Source organism: Sminthopsis crassicaudata, chromosome X (genome assembly GCF_048593235.1).
Source record: "Sminthopsis crassicaudata isolate SCR6 chromosome X, ASM4859323v1, whole genome shotgun sequence".
NCBI lineage: Eukaryota > Metazoa > Chordata > Mammalia > Dasyuromorphia > Dasyuridae > Sminthopsis > Sminthopsis crassicaudata.
The window spans coordinates 79,479,818-79,497,959 of record NC_133623.1 but is presented as its reverse complement, the minus strand read 5'-3'; the positions used below and the strand labels follow the sequence as shown (position 1 = coordinate 79,497,959).

Here is an 18,142-nt window from a genome sequence, read left to right as displayed (position 1 = left end):
GATCAATTTTCCCTTGACCTCCAAAAAGATCCAATTCAGACTAGTGAACAAATCCTGCTGGAAACCCCAAGCTCCAGGGACCCCAGCTGCCCCTTTACGAGCTTGTCTGTTTGGGGAATGTGCAACGCTTGCTTGGCCTCTGGTCACGTGGGCTGCTTTCGGACCCCCTCCCCGTCCAGGCGTTGTAATGAGAAAAGCCTATTGTATTTGTTTTCCTTCATGGGATCATATGCTGAATCTCAAAAGCGGATCCCTGAAGAACTGATCAAACTCATCTCTCTCTTCTTCAGAAAGGTGGTGGGTGATGGGTTACAGTAATATGTTAATTTTGCCTGAACTTTTCTTCCCTTTGTTTTTTCTTTTCCTTGAGGTTATGTAGGGATATATTCAGGAATGAAGATGATATAAAAGTAAAAAATATCCATTGAAGGCAGCTAGATCATACAGTGACTAGAGCACTGAGTTCGAATCCCGCTTCAGAAATTTTCTAGCTGGGTGATCTTCACCGAGTCACTGAAAACCTGCCTCAGTTTCTTCAGTTGTAAAGATGGGGATGCTAATAACATCCCAGGGCTACTGTGAGGGTAGAATGGGATCATATTTACAAAATGCTTAGCATACTGTCACATGTTAGGCGTTTAAAAAATGGCAACATTTTTATTAGCACAAAAATAATAATAAAGTGACTCCCCTAAACTTTGTACTGTGGTAGGCATTCCAGGCAGGGCCAGGGCCTTTCCACATCATCCTTTCCCATCTTTCTCCTCTCTTTTTGAGAAGCCTAGTTCTATGTTTAATATATATCTAGATAGATAGATAGATAGATAGATAGATAGATAGATAGATCGATCTAGGAAATCAGCTAGCAAAACTTTTTCCCAGTCAGATTCTGTGATGCCCTCAGGCCAGATTTTACCCACTGAAAAAGGATTCTAAGAATTATAAATGAGACTAAGCTATCTTGTTCACTTACCTAACTCTAGATAATTCTCATAGCCTCATAGTCAGAAGGAGGAAACTGAAGCCCAGGGAGGGAGAGTGATTTGCTTGCAGCTCACAGATAGTAGGAGGAAGGACGCAAATCTGGATCTTCCTGAATCTTAAGAGATTTAGTACAATGCCTCCATTTTTCAGACGGATAAACTGATCACACGATAAGCAGTCACAGAAGCAGAATTGGAATGTGGGTCCCTTGCCTTGAAATCCTGCGTCCTCACCCTTCCACCGGAATAAAGGGCTCTCTCCCAAAGAGCTAGGGCATAACACCTGAGCTTTCCACTTTTCCCTCCCCCTTCCATTTCTCCCCATTCTCTGGCTTGCTAGGGGCTTGATAAGAACGGAGCAGGCAAGAGAGTGCAGGCCTCAGTCTGAAGCAGTACTTCCAGAGTCTTTAAAGCCCCACGCTCTCCTCCCCTGCCCTCCAGCACTTTCTTTGGGGGGACAATTAAGGTCAGACCAGGCTTCTTTATTTGCTGTGAAAATTCTCACCCTTTGTGTCAGGCCAGTTTTCCTTTGTGAGGGACGGAACATCAAAGGAGACTGCATTGGGGCAGACTAGAAAAGTGTTCAAAGAGTTAGGTGCCCCCTGGGACAGAGAGGATCTCGAAACCCCAGCTCAAGAGAATGCTCTCTCAGGCAGCCTCCCAGTAACAAGGTGGGAAGGACCCCTGGGGACTAGAGATCTGGACCCAGGAGGAAACCCTAGAGGCCAGGCAGTCCATCCCCCCATTTAACATCTTAGGAAACTGAGGCCTAGCAAAAGAAAATGACTGTGTGACCTTAAGCCTCAGTTTCCTCTGATGTTAAATGAGAGGGTTGGACTCTGTGCCTTTATCTTGCGGCTTTACAGTTAGGATCCTATGTATGGCCTTGGCTACATCATTTCCTCCTCGGAGCCTCAGTTTCCCCCTCTGTAGAATGAAAGGGGGGACCAGCTGGCCTCAGGAGTCCCTTGGGACTCTAAGTCTAGGGTCCTAAGGTCAGCAGTCCACCTTTCCCATCATCCTTCTCTTGCCACTCTTACTGAGCTGGGCACATTTGCACAGCCCAGGGAGTAAAACAGGCGAGATGAGTCTTTCTGGGAATTCAGACCCAAGAAAGGATTTCTTGGGCCTGAGTGCTTCGGGGACTTCTGTCTACTAGGATCAAAGCTGCTGGCTGATTGCTTAACTCCTTACTGTGCCTGTAAGGGCACAGCCTACCGGAGGTGGTGAAAGTGATTTGGCATAGGCAATGCAGCACAGGTGCAAACTGAATGGTCCATCCCCAGCCTGGAGGGAGGGAGGGCCAGTATTTCAGAGGCTTGGGTTTCTCATCCCCTTTTGAATTCCCTGTGCCTCCTCCCTTTCCCTCACACTATTTGGGTCCCAATTCTGGAGATATTATATGCTACCATGTGACCTTAGACAAGTCATTTCCCCCTGCCATAAACAAGAAAATCCCTAAGGTCTCTTCTAATCCATCATCTGACCTCAGACATTTCCACCTTCCAGAGTCACTCCAGCCAGCTGGTTCTCAATGGATCGAGCACTGGACTTGGAATTGGGAAGACTCATTTTCATCAGTTCAAATCTGGCCTCATATACTCACTAGCTGTGTTGATTGACCCTGAACAAATTTCTTCTTTGAAGACACAGTGCGAACTCTACCTTCATGAAGACTTTCCTTATCATCTCCGTTGCTAGTGTCCTTCCTCTTTCCCTCCCTTCCCTAATTGCGTTGCATTTTTTTTTTTTCTGGATTGTATGTCTATGCATAGAATACGAGGCCCACCGGAATCAAAGTTCTTTCATTCCTTGTACTTTTAGCCCCGAGGACTGGCACAGGTCAAGGTACACAGTAAGTGCTTAATGAATGCTTGTTGCTTGGCTGATTGAAATGGCGCTCTAAGGTTTTTATGTTCCCTTCATTCTATAGATTCTTTCACCTCTGCCTAAAGTCCTTGGATATTTTTCTGTGCACAATACTGTAGTACAGAGAAGATCCAGAGGACTCTCTCTTACTCCTTGGTGCCGGGCAGAAGACAAGGCCTGGATTCTCAGATTTTTCTAGAAATCCAGTCTACTGACTCTGCTCAAGGCTATCATCTGAGGCTGTCTGAGTCATTTATCTCAGCTGGTTAGAACCTTGAACCTGGGAGAACAAGGTTATGAGTTCAGTCCTAAAAATGAGTCAATTCACTTTGTATTCTTGGTATAGAGAGGACTTGGAGTCAAGAGACATGGGGACCAATCCTGCGTTGGAAACTTACTAGCTTCAGTTTCTCCATCTGCAAAATGAGAACAATGATATTGGCTCTGTCCATTTGATGGGAAGAAAGCACCCAGTGGATAGTAAGCCTCAAGAGCTATAGTCCCACCATTGGGTATGATTCTTTCAACTTTCTCATAAGAGAGTGCAGAGACCCATCTTTCCAGGAATTCAGAGCAAAGAAATCATGGCTCCCCTTGCTTCCATTTCTAACCTTTATCTCTCTAGGACTACCCTACAGAGTTTCTTCAATAGCCCCAAGGGTGGCCGTCTATCTGAATTCATCCATCTACGGAGACAGCCAATGCCACACAGCTAGTCAGGCATCTCCCTACCAGATCACACAGGACAAAAGAAACTTGGCATACCAGCTGGAGCACCAGGCTTAGAAGCGAAAGCTTCGGATCACAGTGCCAGCCCCACTATTGCCTTGCTACGTGTTTTGTGAGATGACTCCCTTTGAGTCTCAATTTTCTCATTTTTAAAGGGAGAGGAATGGAAACTTTGGAACAGACCTGGAATTTTATTAGCTTTGAGACCCCCACAGTGGAAACTGCCCCCACCAAGGTAGAAAAGAAGCTGGGACTTGGAAATCTGGGCTTGGGGGCCCTGGGGCATGATTAGGGTTAGCTCTGATTTGTTCCTGAGTAAAATTCGAAAAGAAAAAGATCAGCTCAACGATGACAGTAGAAAATATTAAGGAGATATTGCATGTCTCTGCTCTGGGGTTTTCCCTGGTCCTGCAGAGTTCCTGAGCTTTCCTTGTGGTACACGGTAAAGAAATGCTGTTAGAACGATGAATACCCTGTGGAATCTCATATGAGGCTACTCAAAGTGTTGTGATGTGTCATTAAAAGCTTCTTCCTTTAAGATCTCATTGGCAGGGAGGAGACTCTGGTCTCTCCATGCCACTTTCCAAGAGATTCAATCATGCCGTTGGCTTGGGGGGGGGGGGGAGTGGAGGGGAAGGTTAGAGTTGAGGTACCGGCCCTTCTGAGCAGAGAAACTCTTGAAAACTACTGGCTAAACTGCAAAGGAGTTTTATCTGCAGATATGAGGGGGACTGCCTCCCTTCGGCCTTTCTCTTTCCCCTTCCCGCTTTGGAAATACAAATCCTAGACACATTGCTGTAGCTCCAAGTTACAAAATGTCCTAGTAAGCCCGCCACCTTGTCTCCTCATAATAAGGATTTGCACATGACAAGATGGTGTTTTTCAGAGCCTTTAAGGCAGAGGAGATTGGAAATGTAAAAGAGGAGTCTTGTTTGAGACTTGAGATCTGGATTCTGGTGTACTCTCTGCCATGCGATTGCACTGGTCTCATCCTATGAACAATAAGGGAATTGGACAAGGTGTTCGGTACACGTGTTCTTCCTGCTCTATGAGCCTGGCTGCGGCTTCCTAAAGGAAACAAAGCTGGCTGAAGGATTTATAGAATTTCCTCCATTTTTTACGTTTGGTGTTCTGTTCCAGAGAAGGGATTTGCTTTGGCTTTTCATTTTTATTTTTTTGGTGAAGGGAGCATGGGTAGGAAAGAATTTCTTTACTATCGCTAAAAAAAAAAAATCAAATCAAATCAAATCATAGGATTTGGATTTAACAATCTCCAAAATTCTGCCTAGCTCTGCTCTCTCCTCCCCTGTTCTTGCTCTTTTTCGGCTCCCAGTATCAGGATAACCTGATCCATACCACTAGCTAACTTTGCAGCCTTCCTCCTCTCCTTCCCCCCACCCCTCTCTAGCAGGCCACAAGGCACATTTAATGCTAGGCCAAAAGAAGACAGAAACTTGAGAAGGATGGGTAGGGAAAGGGTGACAGACTGAAAAAAGCCTGCTTATAGCCATACATAGAAACCAATTTTTACTTGTAAGGAAAGATGTTATGACTTTCTTCTGCCTCATCTAGAACCCTTGCTCCTCCTCTTACTTGGGAAGGGCAAAGGATAAAGTTCAACATCTTAAACAATCTAGATTGGGGGGGGAGGGGAGGTTTTGTGAAGGCCAAAATTCCCTGGTCTTGTGATTATTCCCTCATCTCTGGCATAGGAGAAAGAATCCAAAGACCTGGATTCAAATCCCTGCTTTGCTAATTACTACCTGGGTGACCCTAGGCAAGTCACTTGGTTTCTCTAGGCCTCAGTTTCCTCCTCTATAAAATGAGGGAGCTGGACTCAATGACCTTTGCGGTCCCTTCCTGATAGAAATGTTATGTGAATTCAGGATTTTTCTAAATTCACAGGATCTAAATCACATTTTGTATTTTAGATATGGGAAAGATCTCAGGAATTGATACAAGGATATACTTCTTCCTCTTCTCCTATACACCTTTATTTTTTTTTTCTTCTGTAAAATAATGGGCTTGGAAGGGGCCTTTGAAGCTCTGAGCTTAAATTAGTTGGGTGACAAGGAGGGGAAAGGTTATTTAGTTCTTACCTGTGTATCCCATGGTTTTTTGCATCCAAGCATAGGTATGGTGGCCATTGCTGCAGGAGTGGGGCTCCATGTCTTTGGGAGCGTAGTCTCCAGGGGCCTTGGGAAGGGGCAGGTTGTTGGAGTCAGGGGAGCTGTAGGGAATCTTGCTTGATGGGGATTTCCTCATATAATCTGAGGGGCCTTCACCAGGGGACATCCAATCCATCTTTGGAGGGGCATAGGGAGACCCCCAGTTCCCAAACCACTGCCTGTGGCCATCCAGGTTGGTCACTTGATGGTATCCCATATAGTATGCATAAGCTGGGCTGGGCCCAAAGTTGGAATTCTGTAGATGGTTATAGGGGCCCCGACTGCCTCCACTGTGGCTGTTGTATCGAAAGGAACCCGGATACATCTTCAAGTGCTCTTTGTGAAGATAACTCGTGGACTTGGTTCTCAGAAATCTGGCTAGGCCATCCCCCTGGGCCTATTTGATCTCGTTTTCTTTCTCCTCCAGCTTCTTGATGCAGATGGCCCTAAAAATAAAGCTGGATTACTCAGGCCCCTTGTGCTCTCTGTAATACCTTGGACTCTAGTTCTCTCGGAAGTCACAAGAAACATAAATAATGTATTTGCCCTCAATCAAAAACTGTCTATTTTGGTTTTTAAGGATTCCCTTGTTTGGGTCAGGGTCAGGGAGCAGTCTTATCACCCCAAAGCCATCCCAACAGGTATCTCTGCACTTTGACCCTAAGGGTAAGTGGATGGGGGATTTCCTTCAGAATTCATGTTAAGGGCTATGGTGTTAGGGTCAGGCAGATCCTCTTCCAAGATGGAGAGGCTTTATTTAAAACAAGGAAGTTGATTGGTTTTTGTTGGGTTCCTGGTAGATTGAAAAGGTGACCTGGACTGAAAGAAACAATTGGCTCCACCAAAGGGACCTGTGCCCCAGAAGCTTGAGTCAGAATGGCTATCTGATGGGTATCTGAAATAAAGGATCTGGAGTCAGGAGGAACCAAATTCAAATCTGACCTCAGATACTTGATATTTACTATCTGTGACACTGGACAAGTTAATTAACCATGATTTGAGAGAGAGAGACAGAGACAGACTCACACACACACACATACACACACACACACACACACACACACACACAGAGTCAGAAACAGAGACAAAGACAGAGAGACAAGGAATGAAAGAGACACAGAGACATAGAGAGAAACCAAGAGAGAGACAGAGACACAGAGACAGAGATAAAGTACCTAGATCACATCTTGTCTCTGACCCCTGGGTGTCCTTGGGAAAAGCAAGTCCTGTTTCACTTCTCTAAAATAAGGAAATTGTTAATAATCATAGCTAACATTTATGTAGTACTTTTAAATTGGCAAAACTCCTATAAATATTATCTCATTTTTATCCCCTCAATAACCTGAGAAACAGGAGCTATTATTATGCCTACTTTACAAAAGAGGAAACTGAGGCACATAGAAGTTAAGTAACTTGTTGTTTAAACAACAATACCTGAAGCTGCATTTGAACTTGTGTCTCACTGACTTCGGTCACTTAGATGTCTTTTGGTACCAGATAATGTCTAAGTCCTTTTGGAGCCAGAGAGCCCACAGTTTTCTTTCTCAAACTAGGCCTTTCCTCCTAATCAACTCAGAAAACATTTATTGAGTCTTACTGTATGCTGAAAGGAGGAGGAGGAGGAGGCCCATGAAATAGTCCCTGTCTCCAATGAATGTATACATATAAGTAAATACAAACTACGTATGAAGTAATGTACATTCATTGAGTAAATCACTCATAGTTCTGCATGCATTTCTGTGCATCAGTTCATATAATTCTTTCCAAATTTCTCTGAATGATTAATATTCATCATTTTTTCCCACAGTATAACATATTACAATTTACTCAACTGTTCTTCTGTTTCTGTACTTCATGCCAGGAATACAAAGATGCAAAATAGCAATGTCTGAGCAGAGGGAATGGGGAGATAGCAGAAAATAACACAGATGCAAAAAAAGGAAAAAATTCATCAATAGGACAAAAATCTATAAGAAATAGGCCAGAAGAGAGTGAAGGAAGGGATAAAACAGAGAGTTTTTAACTAACTTCTTTATTTTTTCTTATAAATTAATTTTAAAAGCTTCATGTAACCAAAGTTCAGTTTCATATGTTCTTTTTCTTTTCTCCCTGTGCTTGAACATTTAAATTTAGCAATGACTGCTTTAAAAAATCAAAAACTCTAAATCTAAAAAGAAAAGCTGACATTAAAAAAAATGAATACATCTCTGCTTTCTGAGGGTTTTGTCTGTTGGGGCTGAGAGAGGGAGTCTGGGTGATAGAGATGGAGGAGGGGTCAAGGATGTGTACCAAAAGCAGACACAAGCCAGATTATTCATGTAAGATGCCCAGTAAACTTCAAAGCCCTACATAAAAATCAGCTGCTAGTAGATTGTGAGGAGAGATTCAGGGAATCATGAAGCCTTCCAGGAAAGAGAGCTTTTTCAGGGATGGCTTCAAGAAAGACTTCCTGGAGGAGGCAACAACTTGAGTAGAGGCATGAAGAAAGGATTTTTTTTTTTCTTATTACAGATAGGAAAGAAAGGAGTCTATTCCAGTCATGGAGGATCATGTGATATTTCTCCATGACGAGTCAAGGGTGGGCAGTCTTTTTGGTGGGCTTGGTGCCAAAAGGATGCCAACAGACTGAGGCTGGTGAAGTGCTTTTGCTACCCAAGAAGGCTTCACATGGGGATCACTAGCACCATCAGCTGTGATTGCTACACTTCTAACCTGGGAGAATTAAGGAGATGCAGCCTCCAAAATAATAAAGAAATTGAAAATTAAATAATGAGAGGAAGTCATTCGATGGGGCTTTCTCATTGGGAGCTTGGGGGCAGGAGCCGGCTGCTCCACTGAGTGCTTGACAAGTGAAAAGAGGCAGAAGGGCTGGGGGAGACACGGAAGTCGTTTGAGAGTTAGAGGGCCTGTGTTCACGTTTTGAACATGAGCAAGTCAAACATTTCTCAGTTTCCTTAGCTGTAAAATGAGGGAATTGGACTAGAATGACCTTCAAGGTCTCCAGTTCTGACATTTTCTGTGGAAACATTCCTTCAAGCTCAGACTTGCTATGAGTGTCTATTCCCCCACCCACCCATCCCAAATCAGCTGAACCAGGACATCTCTCTAACCAAGTGCTTCTCAGTGGCCTCTTTATCCTGCTGCTGCTGACCTGCTTCATTGGACAGTGAACTCTCACCTGCAGATTCTGTGTTCTTCTAAGGTCTAGATAGCTTTGTTCAAGCTTTGGCCCACACCTAGGTACCGCTTCTCTCTCTTTGTATCGTATTCCCTGTTGTGTGTGGGCTTGGGGAGTGAAAATGGGGTGTGCATGGGCAGGAGACCCAAGGAAATAAGCCATACCTTGTCTGTGGGGCTCCCTCCTAAAGGCTCTGCCGCTTTGCCTTTGGGGGCACTTAGGAGAGAACTGTTTTTGTCTAAGGACTTTGGGAATGGTCTTACAGCTAGATGTTGAGGGTGAGCCCGCAGGACCAGCAATGCCAGCTGGAGTGAGGTACCTTGGAAGCTGCTGGTGGCTTCTTTGGCCCTCTGGGTATTGAGGGAGGAAGAGGAAGAAAAGCCTGGGAGGGAGGGAATGCTGTTCTTCCAAGAGCTACCTCTGGTGGGGTGAAAAGGGGGTTGCTCACCTGCTCCCTGATCCAGGATGCTGCTGCCAAGCTGACCAAACTCCTGCCTGAATTCAGGGCCTCTGTGATTCAGAAGGCTAGAGCTGAAAGAGACCTGAGAACAGAGTGTCAGAGCTGGAAGGGACCTTGGAACACCGAATGTCAGAGCTGGGAGGGTCCCTAGATTATCGAATGTTACAGCTGGGAGGGACTTTAGAACACAGAATGCCAGAGCTGGGAGGGTCCTTAGATCATAAAATGTCAAAGCTAGCAAGAAGGGACCTTTGAATTCCAAATGCCAGAGCCAAAAGGGTCCAGAGACATAGAATGAATGCCAGAGATGGTACGGACCTTGGGATAAAGGTGGGCAAAGCCGGGAGGGTCCTCAATCCGTATAATGCCAGTGCCGAGAAAGACCTTAGAACACCCAATGCTGGAGCTAAAAGGGTCCTCGCCTTATAAATGGGCAGAGCTGGGAGGGTCCTCTTGAACACTGGTTGTCGGGGCTGGGAGGAAACTTGCTCAGACTTCCATACAGCTTGCGATAGAAATCTTTCTGATTAGGTAGCAGCTTATCTTTGTTGAGTGAGTGAGTAGTCCCAGTGGGAGTGGAACTCAGACCAAATATATTCATAGGATTCTTTATGAGCTATGATTTAGTCTTCTGGTCTAATTACTATCACCCTCCTCCCCTTCTCCCCATTGTCCTTCCTTCTCTCCTCCCCTCCTCTTCTCCTTAGTATCTAGCCTATGGCAGAAGATGGGGTGTGTGTGTGTGTGTGTGTGTGTGTGTGTGTGTGTGTGTGTGTGTGTGTGTGCACGTGCATGCCCCCACACACGTGTATATGTGGCGCAAACACAGTCGACCTGTGACCTTGAGGCAAGGCCCTCTCTGAGATTTTTAAGCAACAAATGAATGAAGCAAAAATGTATTTTCTCCTCCACTGAGGAGGAGAAAGTATGAATTTGGGAGCCAGCAGAACTAAATCTTCTCTCGCTGGAAAATTGACTCCCACTCCTTGCTTTGGCCCTAGTAGTCTTTGTAACTAAGTAAGAATAAAGCTCACAGATAGCTTTCACCTTTACAAACGTCCTGTGAAGCAAGGCAGCCCCTCCCCCAGTATCGATCCCCATTTTACAGATGAAACAATTGAGCTCGCTGGTCCAAGTTCACGATACCAGCGGATGGGTATACTGAGGCTGATGGGCACAGTTGAGGTGTCTGAGTGGCGAGTAAGGGAAAGGAGAGAGACAGCTTCTAAATGTTTATAGGAGACACTTCAATTTCGGGTGCCCTGGTATTAGGATTCCCTTGCCCCCCCCCCCCCCATCCCCAAACATACCTTTCCTTTTTGCTCTCTTGGCTAATTTTCTTTCTGCTCTGGAGCTGTTCGATTCACAGAAGGATCAAAGTAGTCAGAGCTAGAAGGGAACTTAGAGCAAAGATAAATAAAACCCAGCCTCAGCTCACAATCAGAGGAATTCACAAGTTCAACTGGTAGCCTAGGTGTGGGCAAATTCACTGTTAACAGATTTTTTTAAAAAACTGCACAACTCTCTTGGTGACACAGTGGTGGAGTCAAGCACTATTTTCAAATCTTGCCTCAGACACAAATCAGTACATAGTAGGTGCTTAGTAAATCTTCTACCCCCTCTTTTTTGTTTTAACATTGCTTTCATTTCTAAGATTATCTTACTCCTCCCATCCCCCCAGCCCTCCCTGGTAACGCTGTCCAAAAAAAGACTTGCCATCAGTGTCTGATATATAATGTTACATAGCTGTAGTCTCCAACTTTAGTAAAGAAAGGAGGAAGGTCTCCGTTCTTCTCTAGGCCAAGCTCGGTTTCTTTCTAACTGCATGATGTTTAGTTCTGTTTATGTTGTTTTCATTATTGGAGATAGTCTCCTCATTTTGCTGACTCCGTTGCGTCAGTTCCAGAATTCTGCTGTCTCTGAGGAGTGGTGTGGTGGTCACTGCTAAGCCTCCTACTATACTGCCCGAGACTAGGTGACAAAGTCCACTCTGGGTTTGGTTAAATGTTAACCGTTCAGCACACTCACCAAAAAAGTTGAATCCATTCATGGAGGTAGAAAAGAAAGGATGCTTGACTGGGAGATGAAGCAGGATTGTCCTACCAAGTTTGAAGAGGGTGTAATCTTACTCCAGTAGGAATGAGAGGTAGTTGACTCCCACTTTGTCAACTGCTCCTTTTATAGTCTCCTTGGGGTTAGAAGCAAGTGGCCAGGAAGGAAGCATCAGCTGGTCCAAATCACTCATTTTCTCTGGGACTTGTCAATCTCCCAGGAGAACCCCAATCCTGAGTTGCTGGCCTTCATGCCAACTCCTTATTAGGCTCACGTCATGATCCTTAGGCCAAGAGGAGGGGTGGGCTTTTCGACTCTGCTCTCTGGGCTGCCAGGAGGATATAGGCACTGCAAAGTAACAGGACAGATGCACACACACTATACATGTATACACATATAGGTGTTTTGCATGGGTATAAAATATGTATATGCACAAACATGTGTGCATATAGCTCTACATACATAGATATCAATGAAAGAGAGAGACATGACATAAATAGGAAGAGGGAGAGACAAACAAGAGCAGAGACTCAGAGAAAAAGCTAGAAAGCTAAGTGGGGAACAATTTGTTCTGCATGTACAGAAGCAAGAACAGGGATTGTGCTGGGACAGGAGGTGGGAGAAAGAACAAACCCGTCATCCATCAACTTTTCAGGCAGATTCGGGCTCACCTCCTGGCCAGGTGCCACTAAGCCTATCTGTGGCCCCAAGAAGGGCATTAACTCTTAGTGTTCCCAAAATAGTTTTCCCACATGGAGGATTACTACCCGGCAGCAGGCCCTCAGCTTTACTAAGCACTTTTCATACACACACACACACACACACACACACACACACACACACAAACATGCAATACACAATATACATATAAAAACATGCATAGTGCACACACATGAACAATGCACATGTATACAAACACATGATATAATACACAAACAAAATATACACACACAGACAAAAACACCTAAACAGTATATACACACTCACAGTACAAACACATACCCCCCCAAACACACACACAAATATATGGTACATACAAACACACATGTAAACACACACATAAACACATGCAATATATGCAAAGCCACAATACACATACATAGTGACATAATACACATATGAACCACATACATATTCCTGAACACATGTACACATACAATACACTTATACCAACACAAACTCATACATACACACATACACACCAAACACACACACACACACACACACATATATATACAATACACATATACATACACAGTACACACATATACACATATAAACACAAACATACACCTAGACACATATGCATATACACAAACATGATACACACATGGACACATATAAACACATACATACATAAACACACATACACAGTACACACATACACTAAATATATATATACACACAAACACATATACATATACAATACACACATAGATACACACACAAACACATTTACAATATACACATATGCAAACACATATACCCACAATCACACAAACATACACACATACAGAGCGAACACACAAGCACAGAGGACACACACATATACGTACACATACACAATACAATACACACAAATGCATGGTACACATCCACAAACACAGTATATAAACATACACAAATACATACACAGTGGACATACACACATAAACACACATACACATATACACAAACAAAATATACTTACCCACAGAGTATATACAATATAAACACACACCATAACCACCCATACACACATACACACATATACATACAAACTGAAGCACAAAAACCTATACAAATAGACCCACACAAACACACATATGGCCACGTACATGCACACACACACACATGTACACACATAGCCCATTATCCCGGAAGCCATTCTTGAGGTAGAGAGTGAAAGTCTTATTATCATTTCTACTTTTCAGATAAAAGAACTAAGACTTAGAGTGGGGAAGCATCTCTTCCTAAGGCTCCCACAGCTAATAAGTGCTTCCCCTGGCAACCCCCCCTGCCCCCAATTGTCCTGTCATTCATTCCTCCTTCCATGCAGCCTCAGGCTCTCCAGAGCCCAGGACCCAGGGGACTTAATCCATTTAGACTGGGCATCATCCTCAGGGCCAGAGTGGTCTTGATTGGCCCCAGTTTTCTGGTTTCTTCTCCTAACCACTATCCACAATGCTTATGTGTCACCCAAAGAATAGGACCTATAACACACGTATCAGACACTTAAGTACTCATTGTGTGACCTTAGGCCAGTGTCATCTCTGTGAATCTCAGGCTTCATAACTGTAAAATGGACCAATGATTACGCCTGAACTATCTCCTTCTCAGACCAGCTAGGTGGCAGAGAATCAACCGCAGGGCCTGAAGTTAGGAAGACTCCCTTTCCTCAATTCAGATGTGGCCTCCGACACAGACTAGCTGTGTGAGCCTGGACGAATCACAAGCTTTTGCTTCAGTTTGCTCAACTGTAAAAATGAGCTGGAGAAAGAAATGGCAAACCCCTCCAGTGTCTTTGCCCAGAATGTGACCCAAATAGGGTCACATAGAGCAGGGTATGATTGAAATGAATGAACGACGACAAAAATCTCCCTTCCAGGGCCTCTGAAGAAACTGTGTTGGGTCAACTCTAGAATCTCATGGAGCCTGTTAAGACTTTCATAGCATTGAATACACATTCTTTTTGGATCCTCTTCTTATTGCCCATGCCATTTTACAGGTGAAGAAACTGAGGCTGAAGAATTGAAGCCACTCACCTAGGGTCACAGAGCTGATTTCAGAGTTGAGATTGGAACTCAGGTTCTTCCTGATTCCAAGTCCACATGCATCTCTCTATTAAACTAATAGGCTTCTGCTTTTTTCCACAAAAATCATCGATTGATGTTTTTTTAAATTAAAACTCAATAGTTTCCTGAAATTCCCATTAAAGAACAAAAATTGAGGAAAACTGACCCATCCTGTGACTTTGTCTGAGAGTGTATAGAATATTCTGCACCTGGAATCCTCATACCTGAAAACCAGTGACACCTATTGCAACTCCATTATATTTCCTAGATGATCTTGAGAATGTATATAATATTCTGCAGGGTGGTCCCCACTCCTGAAAATGAATATTAGCTATTGCAACCCCTTTATGTTTTATAGATAATTCTGAGAGAGCTAAATAAGATTCTGTACTTTCACTCCTGCAAATCAATACTAGCTAGTGCAACATCAATATATATTGAAAACTAGTAACAGCTACTGGAATCTCATTATGTTCCTAGATAATCCAATAAATGCTATTGGATTTGCTAATTGCTAATTGCTAATGCAATTCCATTATGTTTCCTAGGTAATTTTGAAACTATATATGTGAAAAAATATATATATTTATATATATAATATTCTACATCTGCAGTTGACACTATTGTAAACCATTACTAGCTATTACAACCTCATTATATTTCCTAGATAATTTTGAGAGGATTTATAGTATTTCACTTCTGTTGTCCCCAGTCCTGGAAACCAATACTAACTATTGCAATTCCATTATATTTTCTAGATAATTGTGCGGGTGTATATAATATTCTGTACCTCTAGTCCCCACTATTGAAAACCAATGGCATCTACTGAAACCTCAATATCTTTTCTAGACAATTTTGATAGGGTATATCATATTCAGCACCTGTAATCTGCACTCCTGACAACCAATGATAGCCACTGCAACTTCATTATGTTTCCTAGATAATTTTGAGAAGGTATATAATATTCTGCACCAGTTGTCCCCACTCCTGAAAATGAATACTAAGCATTGCAAACTATTCATGTTTCCTAGATAATTATGAGATTGTATATACTATTCTGCACTTGGAGCCTCCACTCCTGACAGCAAATAATAACTACTGCAATGCACCCTATTATGTTCCTTGGATAATTTTGAGATTGTATATAATATTCTGCCCTGGTAGTCCTCACTTCTGGAAACCAATACTGGCTATTGCAATCCCATTATCTTTTGTAAATAATTTTGTGGGTATATATAATATTCTGTATCTCTAGTCCCCACTATTGAAAACCAATGACAGCTACTGAAACCTCAGTATCTTTCCCAGATAATTTTGAGAGTGGATACAATATTCTGCACATGTGGTCCCTAGTGTGGGAAACCCATTATAGCTATTGCAACGCCATTGTTTTTCCTAGTTAATTTTGAGAGGATATATATTATTCAGCACCTGTAATCTGCACTCTTGAAAACCAGTGCTAGCTATGGCAACATCATTATCTTTCCTAGATAATTTTGAAAGGGTATACAATATTCAGCACCTGTGATCTGCACTCCTGACAACCAATGATAGTCACTGAAACCCCATTATGCTTCTTTCTTTCTTTTTTTTTTTCCCCTGAGGCTGGGGTTAAGTGACTTGCCCAGGGTCACACAGCTAGGAAGTGTTAAGTGTCTGAGACCAGATTTGGACTTGGGTCCTCCTGAATTCAGGGCTGGTGCTCTATCCACTGCGCCACCTAGCTGCCCCCCATTATATTTCCTAGATAATTTTGAGAAGGTATATAATAGTCTGTACTTGTAGCCTCCACTCCTGACAGCAAATAATGACTGCAACAATACTAGCTACATCCACTCCATTTTGTTTCCTAGATATTTTTAAGTGTATTCTGTTCCTGTAGTCCCCAGTCTTGAAAAGCAATTATAGCTATTGCAACACTACTAGTTTTGCTAGATAATTTTTAGAGGGTATATCATATTCAGCACTTATAATCTGCACTTCTGACAACTAATAATAGTTACTGCAACTCCATTATAACTCCTAGATAATTTTGAGAGTGTATATAATGTTATACACATTTAGCCTGACTCCTCAATCTCGAAACTCCATTACATTGTCTAGATAATTTTGAAAAGGTATCTAATATTCTGCACCTGCAGTCCCCACTCCTGAATACCAATACTAGCTACTGCAACCCCATTATGTTTCCTAGATAATGTTGACCGTGTATAGACTATTCTGCACCTGCAGTCCCCACTCCTGGAATCCAGTGCTAGCTACTGCCACCCCATTATACTTCCTAGATAATTTTGAGAGTATGTATAATATTCTGCAGCAGGTGTTCCTGAAAAACAATACTAGCTATTGTATCACCATTATTTTTCCTAGATAATTTTGAAAGTGTATATAATATTCTTCTCCTGCATTCCCCACTCTTTAAATCTAGTATTAGTTACTGAAACTATATTTTGTTTCCTAGTTTTCCAAGTTGGTGTGTACCAGAGAATGCCATTCGTCAATGAGTAAGCCCCTCTTTGGCTCAGTCCTTGTAATCAGGCTGTCTTTCAAGTCTTTTCCCCTTAGAAGGACTCCCAATGTTTAACTCTTTTGCTGATTCAGCCTCTCTTCTATACGTTTTGTGCAGTCCTGGACTGCGTTTGAATCTTGTTTCTGCCCCTTTCCTAGCTGTATAATTGGGCAGTCAGTAAACTCTTCTGATTGAGCTGCTTGCTGCAGGAATGAGAGGGAGGAGCACTGGAGGGATTCCAGGACTGAGGAGGATTTAGAGCCAAGGATCCGAGGGGTTGGGGAGGAACAATCTTGACCCTTGACCTTCTCTGGTTCTTGGATTATGGGCAGGGCCTGGCTAGGGGAGGGAAGGTCCACTCTCAATCCTTTCTTTCTGTGCAGATGCCCACCAGGGTTAGAAATCTGGAGGTCTGTACTGATGCCAAGGGAGGGTGGGGCTGCCTCACTGGAGGAATGGTTGCTCAACTCTTAGCAAACCTGAATGCTTTCCCCTACTTGAATGGAGGGATGAGGTCTGGGAATTTCTTTCAGTTTTCCTTCTGGGCCTCACAGGGGGTGGATTTGCTCACAAGCCCAAGTACTTTCCTCTGATGTGTCTGTTGGGCACCCAAGGCAGAACTGAAGGCTGGTATAGGGAAAGCAGGTACAAAAGCAACCCATAACTCTGAAAAGACTAACAATCCTATAATGTTCTTATGTGGTTTTCTGGAGGTCTTGGGAGCAGCCTTCTTTTCAGGAATCACCACAAGAATAGCCAGGCGTAGGCAGCCCTCTTTGTAGTGGCCAGAAACTGGAAACTGAGTGGTGCCCATCAAATAGAGAATGGCCAAATAAATGGTGGTATATGAATGTTATGGAATATTATTGTTCTGTAAGAAATGATCAACGGGATGATTTCAGAAAGGCCTGGAGAGACTTACAGGAACTGATGCTGAGTGAAATGAGCTTCAACAACAATACTACATGATGATCAATTGTGATGGACGTGCCCTCTTCAACAATGAGAAGAACCAAATCAGTTCCAATAGAGCAGTAATGAACTGAACCAGCTACACCCAGCGAAAGAACTCTGGGAGATGACTATGAACCACTACACAGAATTCCCAATATCCCTCTAATTTTGTCCGCTGGCTTTTTTTATTTCCTTCACAGGCTAAATGTACACTATTTCAAAGTCCGATTCTTTTTGTACAGCAAAACAACTGTTTGGACATGTACACATATATTGTATTTAACTTATACTCTAACATGTTTAACATGTATTGGTCAACCTGCCATCTGGGGAAAGGGGTGGGGGGAAGGAGGGGAAAAGTTGGAACAAAAAGTTTTGCAAAAAAGTTTTGGTTTCAGTGGAGAAAATGCAGGAAGACAGGCCAGCCACCACAAGGCTGGTGAAGATGGAAATGAATCTCTCTCCT

The 18,142-nt window shown here is 43.1% G+C and overlaps 1 protein-coding gene across 5 annotated transcripts in view; it reads right to left on the bottom strand.

The window, feature by feature from the left end:
* The window catches only part of LOC141548455 (homeobox protein CDX-4-like), a 28,954-nt gene extending 16,942 nt beyond the window's left edge, over positions 1-12,012 (bottom strand). The window contains exons 1-5 of one of the 5 annotated variants that reach the window (XM_074277334.1): positions 11,416-12,012; positions 10,698-10,787; positions 9,376-9,469; positions 6,925-6,988; positions 5,681-6,195 (exon numbers count right to left, since the gene is read on the bottom strand). In XM_074277334.1, the coding sequence (XP_074133435.1) occupies positions 5,681-6,074 (394 nt within the window). In that variant the 5' untranslated portion in view covers positions 6,075-6,195; positions 6,925-6,988; positions 9,376-9,469; positions 10,698-10,787; positions 11,416-12,012. The other 4 variants (XM_074277335.1, XM_074277337.1, XM_074277338.1 and 1 more) reach the window with 4 other exon arrangements.
* Positions 12,013-18,142: the final 6,130 nt, after the last annotated feature.